Source organism: Cricetulus griseus, chromosome 3 (assembly GCF_003668045.3).
Source record: "Cricetulus griseus strain 17A/GY chromosome 3, alternate assembly CriGri-PICRH-1.0, whole genome shotgun sequence".
NCBI classification, from domain to species: Eukaryota; Metazoa; Chordata; class Mammalia; order Rodentia; family Cricetidae; genus Cricetulus; species Cricetulus griseus.
The window spans coordinates 33,156,062-33,171,642 of record NC_048596.1 but is presented as its reverse complement, the minus strand read 5'-3'; the positions used below and the strand labels follow the sequence as shown (position 1 = coordinate 33,171,642).

The 15,581-nt window shown below is 41.5% G+C and overlaps 1 protein-coding gene across 4 annotated transcripts in view; it reads right to left on the bottom strand.

The window, feature by feature from the left end:
• Positions 1-15,581, bottom strand: part of Glis3 (GLIS family zinc finger 3) — a 426,885-nt gene that overhangs the window by 12,789 nt on the left and 398,515 nt on the right. For all 4 annotated transcript variants that reach the window (XM_027406458.2, XM_027406457.2, XM_027406459.2 and 1 more), the window contains one exon: positions 12,220-12,395. In XM_027406458.2, the coding sequence (XP_027262259.1) occupies positions 12,220-12,395 (176 nt within the window). The remainder of the gene's footprint in view (positions 1-12,219; positions 12,396-15,581) is intronic.

Here is a 15,581-nt window from a genome sequence, read left to right as displayed (position 1 = left end):
TCTCCTGGCTCTTCGCATTTCTTCATCCACATCATGGCTTTGATTCTCGTAGGAAACTGTGACCTTCTCCCTTTGAATACCTTCTGTAATCCAGTACAGAGGCCAATGAGAAGAGGGCATTAATAGGCAAGAAGCCCCTAAAAGGCCATGGGTCTCTAGTCTGGGGGTCATGTATTATCAGACCAATGCCATGCACTCAAGTTTTGCTCAAGAGAACAGCCTGAGAGAATACACATTCATTATTTGCCAGATACTTTACTGTCAAAACACCTTAAAGAGTACTTCATACATAGCCATTTGACATTTCTTCTTTGAAACTAGGTAGTTGAAACAAATGGCATAGAAGCAGAGAACTGTTGAAGAATTTACGACTGATAATTGGTTCATTTGATGTCATGCAAATAAAGTAGGAAACTCTTCCAACCATACTAATATTTCTAAGTAGCCAGATATTTGGAATTATTTATTAGTCTATCCTTTACCTTAATGCAAATCAGCAACAGAATTAAAGTAGCCACTAAATCCAGAGCTCCCTCAATGGCAGTTCCCACGCATGGATTTACCAAAGAGTATTTTTTTTTTTAATTAGAAACAAGCTTCTTTTACATGTCAATCCCAGTTCCCTCTCCCTTGTCCCTCCCATCCCAACCCCTTTTCTGCTCCCCACGGAGGGTGAGGCCTTCCATAGGGGATCTTCAAAGTCTGTCATATCAATTGGAGCGGGGCCTAGACCCCCAAAGAGTATTTTGATTAGTGTCTACTTGGACAATTTCTAAAAAAGCAAAGGATATTGTATTTGTTGGTTTAAAGCCAAGCATGGACCTAAGGTTTTACATAGACCATCTTTATGCTGACCACAGCCTTTCAGATAAGCTATAATGTCCCCAGCTTACTGAAAAAGAAACAGCCATGCTAGAGTAATTCATCAGAAGCCAGATTCTAACCTTGGTCTATTTGCTGGCACAGTTCATGAAAAATACCGGCGCTAGAGCACATGGACCACATATGCACATGGTTGTCAGGCTCCTTCTTCAAAGGCCCACAAGCACTGTGGACTTAGAGGGACTTAGGCCTACAGCAGTACAAGAGAAGTATGGCAAAGAATGCAGGTTTAGTGACTTTATCTGCTTCCGTCTTGCCACAAAGGCCATATTGGCTTTCTAAAGCACTTAGACCACACTGCATGTGTGGAACCTCGCAGGACAGAAAGGGAGAAGGAAGATGACAACGACCAGGATGCGAATCCTTCTTTCTGACTTGGATGTGGGGGAGTGCATGGTGAGGGACTACTTGAGAACAAGGCCAGAGATTCTCAAAGTGGACACCCGAGCACGAGCTCTACCTGGGAAGAACCTGTGTATTCCTGGACTCAAAGAAAGACCCAGAGAAGCAGGACTGTTGGAAAAAGGCCTGGAAACCTGTGTTTAATGAGGAGTATCCCACACATCATTTGAAAATAATTTCTTAAAGCATTTGAAATTACAATACCAAGGACCCGAGTTCTATTTGTAATGGGGAAAGAGAGTTCTTCTGAGGGGCATCTTTTTTCTTTGTTCTGGACCATGCTTTCTGCTGGACCTTGGGGTCCTGAGTGAGATTGGACTGCATGGCCAGAAGTCATCAGTCAGATTTGCCAGGCTCCTTCCTCTCTAGGGCCTTTTATGTGCCAGTCCCTGGCCAATGTGAAAATGTGGGACTTTATGTGAATGATTCAGTCTCCCTACTGTTGACTCTTTAATAATCTTGTGACCTAGATTTCTATTGCCTAGCTGTAAACAAAGCCCCGAGTTCTACCTGCTTTTCTAACTAGATGACTTTCTGTTTCTCAGAATCCAAATCTGTGGTTATACAAATTTCCAGCTCTCCAATCCTAGAGTAAGATGGAATCTTGGCTCAGGGTGAAGAGTATCAGGAAATGTTTATGTGGGTCTGAGATAAGAGAGTAGATAGTGCTTCTGAAACCTAAAAGATGTCCCTGGATACCAGGACCCTTCTCATCTTCTTCCACTGACCACCATAGAATGTGACTGTGTGTATTTTAAAAACTTAGGGACACTGACTGCCAGTGTGTATAACCCAACCCTGCCACCTTTCCCTCTAAGCTAAAATCTTCCCACTGCCACTTTTGGGAGTTAACTCTGATGAGCACATCCAGCTGACAGGGATCTTCCTTTCTTACTTAATCTCATCCCATTGCACATCACACTTTTTATATTTAAGTTTGCAATATGCATCTAGAAATGTGTAACGCCTCACAGGGAACAAAAAGATTACACAATTCTGTGGGCAGGAAATATTCTCTGACTACTGAACTCAAAATCTATTTAAATTGTCAAAGAACACAATTATTAACTAATATAATACATAATAGATACCCCTTAGATACATACAGACTCAAAAGAGCCATGGACTTTTTTTTTTCTCCCATTATTGTAGGTTCAGTAGTCACAGTAGGACCTGGTACATATCAGAAAATGACTACATGAAAATCAATCAATGAATGAGTGAATGGAACCATTGCTGGAGACTTGGGTGAGAATATTGATGGTAAGAAGGAACACAATGAGTTGAAGGACTAAGAATCAGGATACTTGCACATGTAGGTATATAAATTAAAGAAAATGCTGTTGCTTCCCTTTCCACCATGGAAATTCTCTTAAGTGGAAGAAGATAAACTAAGGTGATAAAATATGAAGGGCTTTGGTCTAGCTTGATTCCAATTGCTATTTCAAACACTCTGAGTCAAATCCACATGTGGAGGAAAGACTGTATTTGGTTAATACTTCCAGGTCACAGCTTACCACTGAGGGAAGTCAGAGAAGGAATCTGAAGGCAGCGTTCTCTATCCTGGGAACAAACTCAAGCCAATGAAGAACCATGGAGGCCTGGCTTACTGCTGGCTCACTTGCAGGGTCATTTACAGCTAGCTTTCTTATATAGCTCAACATGACCAGCCTAGGAGTTGTGTCTCCCAGAGTGGGCTTGTCTCTCCTACACTAATAAATAATTGAGAGTTCCCCAGAGACATGCCCACAGACAAATGTTATCTGGACAATCTTTTCACTGAGGCTTCCTTCTCAGGTAGCTCTAGGCTATGTTAGGTTGACAGTTAAAACTAATTAGCATGAGCTCCATCCAGAAACCATGGATCTTTTTGCTCCTCTGAATCACTATTTTCCACTGGATGCCAGACAGACCATTAAATAACCCTGAAGGCAGAAACAGAAGTGGGTAAGAGAATTGAAGGTTAACAACATACTGCCTCTTTTCCCACACATACTTAAAATGAAGAATGGTTTCTATAGAGTTACCTGAAACCTGACAAACAATGAAGTCTGTAAGAGTACATTTTAAGCATAGCATATGGGTTAATATGAATGTAGGAATTAACCACACACTCTTGCTGAGAAACAGCTACATTGGGCCTAGTTTGCTGATGCAAAGGCCCTTGGGTAATTATGGGACTGATTCAGATTTCCTGGGTCATGTTGCCATAAAGATGAGAAATCTGAGAACTTGCTTTGGGATGTGTGATAAGAGGTTGTGGGCTTGGTAAAGAAAGGCAGAAAGGGAGTGGCTGGTGGTCACACTCAAATGATCAAGAAGAAATGTCTAAATGCTTCCACTTCACCAGAATTGTGACTTTTGAGGTGCAGTTCTTGAAGGCCTTGCAAAAGATTGAAATGGAGGGGTTAGTAGGAACAATTTGGTTAGGTTAGAGAAGAAAAATTCCTGCAATCCAAAAGAGCCCTACCAATTTTAAGTAAACCAACAAGAAATTCTAAGGCAACTGGGATGGTTTTGCAACATAGTGCTCACCAGAAAGCAGCCAATTGGGGGCAGACCAAGCCACTCCCAGGGTTAGTGTTTGGTTTTCTATTTTATTAGCACAGTGACCTCATTACCAGTAACTCGGATGTTCCTGATGTGTGGTTTTCCATTTTTCCCTTTAATGGATCTCTCTCCACAGCTCTTCACTTTTTTGTTCTAAACTATGAATTGTTTATCATATGTACAAAAGATAATTCCAGCTAAAATGAAAGGATCGAAGATTGCCCATTAACCTGTCCATCCTTATGGAGTTTAGCAGAACCCTTAAAATAGGGTTATGAGGAAAAAAATATTTTTCTTCAAAATTCTATTCACTAGAGGCCAAATTTCATGAGTTTCAACTATAAGAGGATATTTCCTTTTGAAAACCTGTTATTACTTCCTCAAAATAATGAAAAACCACTTCATATCGAACATTTACCACAGGCACTTTTAAAATTTTGTGATGGACAAGTCACAATAGCCGATGAAATGGAAAATTTTGTCTAGGTATTTCCCTCCCTTCAATAAACTCCTGAGTTCCAATTTGGAAGGAAGGAAGGAAGGAAGAAAAGAAGAAAGGGAGGGAGGGGGGGAGGAAGGAAGAGACAGAAACCCATAAAAACTAAAGTGCTTCGCTGCCGGTATACAACCTGCCTGATGGGTGAATGAGCAGGCAGGCAGCTAAAATGATGCAGAAGCCCAAGTCACCGGCTCTGCCATTGATTCTCTATTAGTAAAACTCTCCTCAACGGTGACATGAAAAGATGTTCAGTCACTCTGCTAACTAAAGGAAAAATTACAGCAAGTGACTCAGCTTTGCTGAACATATTGACAACCACCAAGAAGCCACAGGACAGCCATGTCTACTGGTTGGAGACTAAACCTGGGAGTCTCACAGAGACACCCATGGCAGCCCATCTACCTCCAAAATGTAAACACTTTAGCCTAGAAAGTTTTCTTCAGAAACATTTCTTGAGAAAGTCCACCAGGAGATAGTATATTGCTGCAAATGCACAAGCATACATGTATGTAAACTGAAGAGACATGCTAGAAAAGCAGGACATTAATTTTTAAAGGGCCATTAATAGCAGAACAGGTTCAAAAGATGATGGCACATAGAATGTGAGAAACATATGATATGGTTGACCATGAGGCCCCAGTTTGTCAAGGCTAGCTCCTTCAGTATAAGAAGCCTTTTCTTCCTCTTCTTTCATTCATTCATACTTATTAAAAATTATCTGTTAAGCACTTTATGAAAAGCACCTTGGGACAATATGCTCTCTGTCTTGAGTAGACTCAAGATTTAGGGAGTTAGTCACTTTCGTATTCTTACTGACAAAACATAGCACCTTAATCTGGTAGGTTCAATCTGTGTGGTCAGGTGTGTGCTCGCTCATAAAATTCTGTGTGCCAATTCTTCAAGTATTCATGCCACAGATGTGGGTTCTTCACTGTTCAGTTCTATAATCCATCACTCAGGCAGACGACCACCTTGCAATCCTTCCCACAAAACATGTGATGTTGAAACGCTGACTGAGCCAACACATACACACCTAAATTTAACTTTTGTTTTTGTAGAATTAGCACGCTGTCAGAATTTATCAAGTACTACTTATGTAAAACTGTTCTTGGGGTAATTGTGTAGTAATTAAGTATATGAGAGTAATTAAGGATTTCTGTGACTCTAATCATCAATCCTTAGAACTGTATAAGCTTAATAATACCAGAGCTAGTACTGAAAAGAATTCCTGATTAGGACTGCTGGTAACATCTGAGTAGCATCAAGTACACTCACTGGCTCATTTCTTTTGTAAATATCTCATAAGTTCCTCTGGAAGTTGATGACATTTGATTTCTAATCAATTATATGTGTCTTCCTGAAATTTCAGAATTATGACATGCTCGCACCCAACTTAAGCAATACAATTACTAGACTGTGTTCTTTTGCAATCACATATACAGTTGTGACTAAATTTCCCAGAGATGTGGGGAGTATGTTTATTGTCTTTTTAAAAATGCCTTAAAAGTTAACCTTTAAAGACTTAACATCCCATCAATGATATCAGGTATGGCAATACCCCAAAAAACTCTTCATGGAAAGTGCCAGTGAGCAACCATGGTCAGTAAATGGCCATGGAACAAGAGGTGAACTGAACTCCTACCTGCCACAACATTCTCATTTACATAGTGTGCTATGATTTCCAGAGCTGGAACAATGTGTTGGTTAGGACAAGCCATTTATAATGTGTTTTGTTCTTTGAAGCATGTTGGTAGCTAGAAACCCTTTGTTTCCTCATGCAGTCAATCTGAACTGAGTTGACAAGCTTACAGATTCATACTGAGGTAGGAAAATGCCACCATTGTGTGGACACTGTCTGGCTCACTTCTTTGGGGGCCCACAGACAGGGCATATTTTAAATCATGAAAAAGACGGCTTATAAACCACAGGGGCTGTGACCAAAAGCAAGGGCTCCCACTTCCCACTGCTACTATGCTGGCATCAAATAGCCTCATGGTGTTTTCCTAATGAAACCGAATAACTGGACCATGGATGATGGGATGTTGGCAACTGAAAACTCCAAAGCAGTGAAAAATAAGAACAAGCCGTGGAAGCCCGGGAGACACCCAAGAGGTTGGAGGAGATGGGTAAAAATCTTGGCAGAGTCCTAGAAGGAGTGACTGATTAACAAGAGGAAGAATGAATGGACCTGTGTTCCAGATAGGTAGCATTACACACATACGGGGGGGGGGGAGAAAAGACAGAGAGAGGGAGGGATGGAGGGAGACACACAGAGAGAGAGAAAGAGAGAGAGAGAGAGAGAGAGAGAGAGAGAGAGAGAGAGCTTTTCGAGAGGTCACGTACTACATTAGTTCTGTTCTGTCTTCTGCTCTGCCTAAAGTCAGCATATGATGTGTAGACTATCAGCATCAGCATTCCTTTTGTGACCAGGATGATGGGAGAGCCCCCTTTCAGGATGACAAAGTAGAAGCTGTGGTATAACAGGAGATTTATTGGCTTGGCTCAACTAAGCTGTCTCTCTATCCAACATGCTCTTATAGTGGCCATCTTATCATGTAAAAACAATAAACTTGAACCCAGCTGTTGCTACTACACCACCATAAAAAAAAAAAATAATCCTGGAAGCTCACACTCTGCATAAATGCTTACATGAAATAGCTGGGTCTTCAGGAAACCAGTACTCAAATACAGGAAACAGAGGTAACATATCCAGTTCGGTGAGGCTATAGGCTTATGAGAGGCTATCAAAAATCCACAAAATGTCGGGCGTTGGTGGCACACGCCTTTAATCCCAGCACATGGGAGGGAGAGGCAGAAGGATCTCTGTGAGTTCGAGGACAGCCTGGTCTACAAGAGCTAGTTCCAGGATAGCCTCTAAAGCCACAGAGAAACCTTGTCTCAAAAAAAAAAAAAAAAAAATCCACAAAATGGGGACAGAGTAGATAGTCCAATTAGTAAAATATTTGTCACACAAGATGAGGACCCAAATTTAGATCCCTAATATCCACATAAAAAGCTGTGGGTATTGATATGCGCATCTGCAACCTCCCTACTGTGGGGGGATGGAAGCAATCAGATTCATGGACGTTGTTAGCTAGTTAGTCTAGCCAGTTAGTGAGCTCTGCGTTTTCGTGAGACTCCCTGTCTCAAACGTAATGTGGAGCATGATCAATGAAAAAACCTGGCATTGTCCTCTGATTCTATGTGCACACGCAGCCACGAGCACACGTGTACACACCCATAGGAACACCCACAGATACATATAGCACATCATAAACACAGGCACATGTGTACACACCCAAGGGAGCATCCACAGATACAGACAGCGCAGACACACAGACATACATACACAAGTACCCACAGGAACATCCATATATACAGAAAGCACATAAACACAGACACACACAAACACACAGACACACACCACGGGGGTGGGTGGGGAGAGACACAAAGGAGTAGGGCATGTGGCCTGTAGGTTCTCCATGCCAACTGTGTGAAAGGGAGGGATAGAAACTGAGCTCCATGCAAGGTGAGGTGTGTACCTCTCTTGAGCAGGCAGCCCCTAGGGTTGTGTTCACTTCTAATTTTATTCAAAGACAAAGCTGAAAGGTCTTTGTCTATGTGGCACCTAAATGGAGTGTGTCTCCACTTCTTGGCTATTCTACCCTCCCTTCCTTTCTTCAGAAAGATTGTGAACACACACAATCCCACATTAATTCTATCATCCCTCCAATTTTCCAGTTGCATCTGAGAGAAGCAAACTCCCTTCCAGTTACTGAGTTTTCCAGACAGCGCAATCTAATTCTGATAGCAAGAGCTTGGCTTTTCTGCCTATCCTGGGCCACTCTCTGCACAGATCTCTATATGATGTTTGAAAAACATCAGAGTGACTGCACTGAATGTGATGCATTGTTTCTTGCTAAGGCCACCTTGTTCTCCTGTGTCCTCTCCTCCACTTGGGGCCTAACCTGTGCTCACAGCAGGACACTATCTCCAGTGTCTCTCTTGTTTGCATACTCCACTTCTTCAAAACCTTTGACTGCCATCTTCCTTGTAACACATCAGGTTCCTTTTGCCCCTTTTAACTACTGCAGTATGGCAGCCATTAAATGGCATTCTCGTTGCCTGGTACTTAGAGGGTGACCAACAAACACCCGTTGAACTGAACTTGGCCTCTCTTTGATGTGTCCAGAAGCAGGAAGACTGTGAAAATGCTCGTCTAGGAATTCCCATGGCATTTGAACAATCAGCAGTGAATAGGGCGTTTAAAAAGAAATTATCCTTTAGTAAGTACCATAACAAAATGTACAAATATCAACTCTCTGGCAACTAATCCAGGCAAAGTTCTGAAGCTTGCCTGGGCAAGAGAATTACCCTGACAAGAAAGAAAAGACCAAAGAACAAGCTTACATGGTTGGAAAGAGTGTCCTTATGTTGACATCTAAAAGAAAAGATCAAGTGTACTAAGAAGTTGCCTTAGAGATATCGCCCAAACAGAGGCTGAAAATTCTATCAACATTAAGTAGGAAGGACATCTCATTCTCTTTACTAATAAAGGCAGACTGAACGGGTGGTGTGGGTGTCAATAAAACCAAGGTGAGGACATGTGAGAGAGAGTTGCTGTTAATGCTGACAAAGTGTATCCAAAATACAAGTTCAGCACACAATGTTCCAGCTCAGTACCAATTAGCGGATGATTAACAAAGTTTGGAGGATCTTCTTTTTCTTCTTCATCACGAAGACCCTTTGAACTCTGACCTTCTAAGTTCCACATAAGACAACACATGTAAGAAGAGGCATCCCATTTTCCAAAAATAGTTGTAAATTCGTATTTCTTTTGGTGTGCCTTTGACTTGAAATCACCTTGATTATGGATTCAGTTTGGAAATTTAGACGTCTTGCAAAGCCCACATAGTGTGCCAGGGTAGCAATGCCCAGACATTTTATATCTTTCTATGTCTCAGCTCCCATTTTTGCAGATGGAGTGGTGGCATTTCTCCCTGACCTCTGCTACAGGTTAGACAGAGGGGATGGGCTGTGATGCTCTTTAAAACCATGAACATCTTCAAAGAAGGTACAAAGATTCACTGTGACCATTGAGTTAAAAATTCTGACAGTCTGTGGCTTAAAAAATGGTGTTTTAGTAGGGGATGAAGTTCCCTGTCACAAGGCTACTGTGTAACTTTATCCAGTAAATCTGAGCAACAAAAGGGGACAGCTGCAGCTAACAAGCATATCTGGGTAAGAAGGTTCACTCACTCCTTGAAAAGCAGCATACACATTCTGTCCTTATCTAAGGCCTGGCTTGCACCTAGAAAGTTTCAGGAACCTGCTAAGAGGAACAATAAGACTGCATCGGGTCCCTACCCCTTCACCAGGTGGCTACAGCATAGATACTTTCTTTGCAATCTCATCACCATAGCCACTTGGCCATCTCTCTGGAGCATGTCACAAATTCTCATTTCCCCTAGCTCTATTCTGAAACTAATTTCTGGCTGCTGTTAGCTGTTTCTCATTGGCTACAGAAGTTTTTAAAAATTAAGAAAGTGGAAGTTAAAAAAAAAAAGCTCAACATTTTCAAGCTGGAAATATATGCATTATTTATTTTTCAAATGAGAAATGCAGAGGGAAAGTATTTTGCCAATGTGGCATGGAGGATGCTCTCCGGTCCTCTTGGTTTATTATTCATTTGTTGAATGAGAAAGCGCCAATTACTTACCCAGTAAATACTTATTAAATGCCTACTCTGCACCAAGTAATATGCTTGTCCTGGGGCTACACACATGACCCTTGTTCCCAGAGCCTCATACAGAAAGGGAAGGAGAAGGAAGAGGCTGAAATGAAGTGAGCCCCACACCTGCGCCTGGTGTTCTTCTTACCAACTTCCTGTAACATGTGATGAAAGGAGATGACACTGTCCCCATCAGGGACTGAGAACCCAGGCACAAAAACCTGCACACGCACAGAGTTTAGAGTTGACAGGAGTCCCACACAAACTGGACCCCTTCATACCCACTCATAAAGTTTTGTTAGAAGACAGAAAATAAAGGGGAGGGAGTGACACTAAGCGTTAGCCTGATAAAACAAAAACAAAAACAAAAACAACAAAACTAAACTATCTGCACTTTAGCTAAATTTCTTTCCAGTTAGTTTTTCGACACATAGGTTAATTTTTAAAGTTTTTACAAGTGGGTTTCACATCTGTAATCAAAGCAGGTTATACTGCATTTCACTGGACCTAGGACAATGCTGACTGTGAATTGCTCTATTAGTCTATACACCACCAGAAAGATAGATCAATGGCTATCGGCTACAGGATGCCACTGACTGAGAGACATGCTCAATTTCAGAAGCGTTAATGTATGGACTCTAAAACAGTGTTTCACCAATGTATGGACACTGAAACAGTGTTTCACAGAGGTGACCAGCTCTGACTTCCACAGAGCCCACATCCATGCTGCCCATCTCACTCCTAGATTGGTGCTGGTAGCTTTCCAGACCATGGCCTTGGGTCTCCCTTCATCAGACAAGCTGCTGGCCAGGAAGAAAACTCCTTTGTTCTTTTTTATACAACTCACCTCGAGCACCCGCAGCAGGCACTTACAAAACCATGTCCTGCTGTAATACAAGTATGAGAACATGCTCGTAAGTAGGAGAGGGCAAAAATGACTACTGAACTGAAAAGTCTAAGTTTTGCTGGGACACAGTGGACAAGTGGCGAGTCAGGGAGATAGGTGGATCTTTACTTAGAGCCAGTGCCGCTGGCTTTCCCATGTCCACCCTTGTTGCCGACGGCCACTGTCACTTTTTTGTCTCCTCCTTGCTGCTCAAGGCTCTGCTTTGAGGCTCTTATCAGGTTTGGCACCACAGTACTGTTGGAGTCTACTATCTAGGGTTCTTATTCGCACACAGAGTAAACACTGGCTTGGGATATGATCCATTCATTCCAAGTGATAACCCTATAAATAAATGTTATTGGTGAGAGGAAGATGATGAAAGACTCACTGTAGAATCATCAGAAGGTGTCTCAATGGACAGTATCATTTCTGCTCATCTAGAATTCTGACGACAGGAAGTAAATGGATTTGGCTGATGTAGTCTGTATGGTTTAGCATTTCAGTTTTCTGTGGAAGTCCACTAGTGTACCTGCTTGAACTGACAAGATGAGTTTATATAAAGAAAAGAAACTGAAGCAGACTCATTCCTCCAAATGTGGTCCTTGTTAAACACAACACCGGCATAAACTGAAAACCACTGTGATTTCTCATTTCCTATGTTCTTTTCTTTGTACATGAATATGTATAATCATTATTATACATGAAGAAATGTGTTGAGTTCCCTAAGAGATATGATGATGGGTCAGATAATTCTGGCCTCAAAAGCAAGCTTATATATTAATGAAGAAGGTATGTTTGTTTGTTTGTTTTTCAGATAAGCTACAAGATGGAGAGAATGGAAGTTCTACCAAAGAAATACAGGTGAGACACAGTTCAGAGCCAGGGGAGACGACAGAGCTGGGGACCATGTGTTGACCTGGCTTATGGGAAGGAGATGACAGACAAGGATAGCAGGGCTCCTTTCACACAGTCTCCTGATCATTTAGGAGCAGAATGATCTTGCTAGAGCCTGCTCTTGAGGTGTCACAAAAATGGAAACACAAATGATTGCCACGGGCTGACAACTATGGGTGTCATAAGCCAGTTTATCTGAGGAAAACACTATAGGACTCCATGTCTAATAAGTGAGTTAATAAGTGTGCATGGGGGGATCTAAAAGTCCAAGTCTGATATAAAACAGAACATCTGATACCCACAATCGGTCACTAGGACAGTTGATTAAAGGCAACATTGCCTTTCAAAACTCAAAGGGCTGCCAGCCCAGCTTACCATGGACGTGGATACCATTTGACTGAAAAGCAGGGTTTGTTTCTGGATGGTAGGACTTCAGGAGTGAGCCTGGTGGCTGTTGGGTATGGGGAGGCTGTGCTCTCTGCAGCAATGATGGAGGAGCTGGAATTCTTCCCGGGCTCATGTGCTGAGGAGATGGAGTCGGAGGTGCAAACCTGGGAAAACAATTCCAAAAGGCAGCATGACTAACTCTCCAAAGCCTCCTAAGTCCCCACTCTGGCCCTACACAAGTGTGACAATACACTCTTTCAAAAACCATTCTCTCTCCTTTCCAACCACTGAGTTCTTCTCTGAGAAACAGAGGGAAGAAAAGTCACCAACAAAGAAAACCTTAGTCACAGTTTGGGCTTGTCAAGCTTCTTAAACTGCATTTCAAATCCTCTGGGTTTTGTGAAATTCAAAGCACATCCATTGCCAGACCCTTTTCCTGCTAATTTTAAAATCCGTTCACATTTTAGGGGAAATTCGATTCGTATGTTTCTGAGTCATTTACACTTAGCTCATAAACATTTTGTTTTGTAAGGCATATCTGAGGTCCAAGAAGTGTTATGGGTCCTTATTATGACCCCCACTAACTGGAGTCTCCTTAAACAATACATTCTTTCTTGCCAGGAGTAAATTAACTTAAACCTCAAAGGTCAAATGTGCCTTGAAACCCAGAACCTGAGAGTTTGGTTTGGGTTCTGTGCTGGGTAAAGAACATTCCTGATGGTGTAGAGGGAATGCAATGTACAGCATTCTTTGCCATGATGTGTAACAATCACAAGATTGTTGGTTTTTTTGGTTTTGTTGAACCCAATGCCTTGTACATGCTGGACAAGCACTCCAGCATTGGGCTGTACCCTCAGCCCCAAGTCCAGGACTACTGGTTTCTGAAAGAAGATACATTGGTATTTAAACAAGGAGAAATCACCAAGTAACCCTGGCCAACTGCATATTTATCTTCTCATTGTGAGGTTCTGAGTCACAAGATTTAGAATGACCTTTATTGTCTAACAGAGAAGGAAGGTAGACTTCTGAGAACAGCCTTGCAGTTGGGAATGTCCACAGAGAAAGCAACAGGATTAACTGTTGGTTCAGCAGAGGACTGTGATACTCATAGTAGAGAAAGAAGCTGGGGGGGGGGGCGGTCTTTCAATGCCATGAGAATCAGCAGCAAAATAGTTTTGGGTGAAAAAATAAATTCTTGTCTCCAAAGTTCACCAACATGAAAACATTTAAATGGTGCCTGTTGATACTGTGCAGGAAGAAAACTTTATTCTGCACTAGCAAAAGCAGGTCATCATCTGTGACATTAGTTGCTTTATAAGAATAAATGACTCCACAAGCCTGGGCATAGCTGAGAAGAAGGGAAGGTGCATTAGACAAGTTTACAAAGTAATTGAAAAGGTTCTGAAGCATAGGACAGAGCTTCAGCATTTATGTTGAAGGAGTAAGAGTATGGGACAAATACAGTATTCATTTTGCATTTCACTTGTGAAGGGTAATGAAACTATCTAAGAAGGCCGCATAGGAGCCAAGAGAAGACAGGGAGCCAAAGCAAAGAGGTCAGAGCATGGAAGTAGACCAGACGTGACAGGATAACTAGGAACTGGTCACTGAAGTTTTTATTCTAAGGAAAGGGAAGGATGGCTGTGTGTCCTGCGCTGCGCTGGTACATGTGCACTCTTCTAGCACACCCTCTTAATTGGGATTATCCGGAAAAATCTATGCTGACTGGCCCCGAGAGAAAACACAGCAAACAAATCCTGGCACTGGCCTGAGAACATCTAGTAAAACACACAAGCCAGGATTCCCCATATGGAGGCTATTTTCTGGGGAACATGTCCTTATGGTGTCTCCAAAGTCCCTCTGAGCTCATGGAGGAGGAATGAGCAATTATGGAGTCCACACTGGCACCCAATCCTGGAAGCCCCTGTTCTTATGGTTCTTGGGGTGGGAGAGGAGAGGGATTTGAATAGCAAAGTGTGACCTATATCGTTATCATGCAATCACACCAACATTTCAACTTTGTTTGGGAAACACAAAAATTAATGCCCCTCTATTGTTTTCTTTGTTTGAGACAAAAGGCACACAAGCTAGAAGAAAGTCCTCTGGGTTTTCCTGCTGGGACTTCTGCTAGATTCCTTCAGTATAGTGCTGAAGAAGCAAAGTAGACAGACATGCTGGGACAATCTGGGGACCCTGGAACAATCTGAGGATATAACCCCTACTCACAAACAACTTGATCCATCTGAATCACATGAATTGGCTTAGTAAGGAGTACAAAGGGAGCCCAAAGTTGTTCTTAGTAAAAATCCAATGATTTTTGTCATTTGCAACAGGGTCAAAGGTTAAACTATGACTACTAACTAGGAAATAGAAAATGCAAAACTACAGGGGTATAATTTATTAAAATATTTTCAGTCATTTATAAGTAGATTATATTACTCTAGATATAGATTCTCTGTGTGTATGGTTTTATATAATTATATACTCATTCCAAATTAGTCTTAGCTATTCATATAAGTTCCTGGGCATATTTTCTCAGCTACCATATATTATTTAATACTGACAAGGATAAATAATGGAAAAACTGTGGCAGGTATATACCAAGGTTTTAGCATAATTTCATGACCTAGAAGTATAAAATATTATGCCTTCTGTTTAACTAGTATCTGCTCTTTGCTAATTCAGAGGTGCCCTCTGTGTTCTTCACACAGGTGAGACAGCACAGCACAGGGGTAATATAATTTGAAGACCAAGATTTCAGCTCACATAAAATATTCATAAAAATTTAAATACATATCCCTCTGTGAAATAAACCTTCACAATGTAGCCTTTAATTTAAAAGGAGTCAGTACAAAAATTTGAACTATTGCATTTATAGAGAAATTATATATAAGAAGCGATCATAACTGGGTGCTGGTGGCTCACTGTGAGTTTCTATGAGTTTGAGGCCAGCCTGGTCTACAAAGCAAGTTCCAGAATAGCCCAGGCTACACAGAGAAACCCTGTTTCAAAAAATGAAAAAAAAAGTGATCTGTGATAATCTTTTTCAGACAACTGCCAGAAATGAGGAAGCAAGTAAGAATCAATAACTTAAATTCCAGCTCCAGAAATCTATTTATAAATAGGAAAGTTTTTCAAGCACAGAATCAATTTATACACGTTTATAAGAATCAATTAAAAAACATTTTGTTGTTTTCATCCATGAATTTTTAGAATCAGTTTTATTTCTGCCTAAAAACACCACGCAGTACTTTTTCTTTTTTATTCTCCTCTCATACATTAAATCCCAATCACAGTTTCTGTTCACTCCACTTCTTCCACCCCCACCCTCCCTTTCTCCCAGATCCACT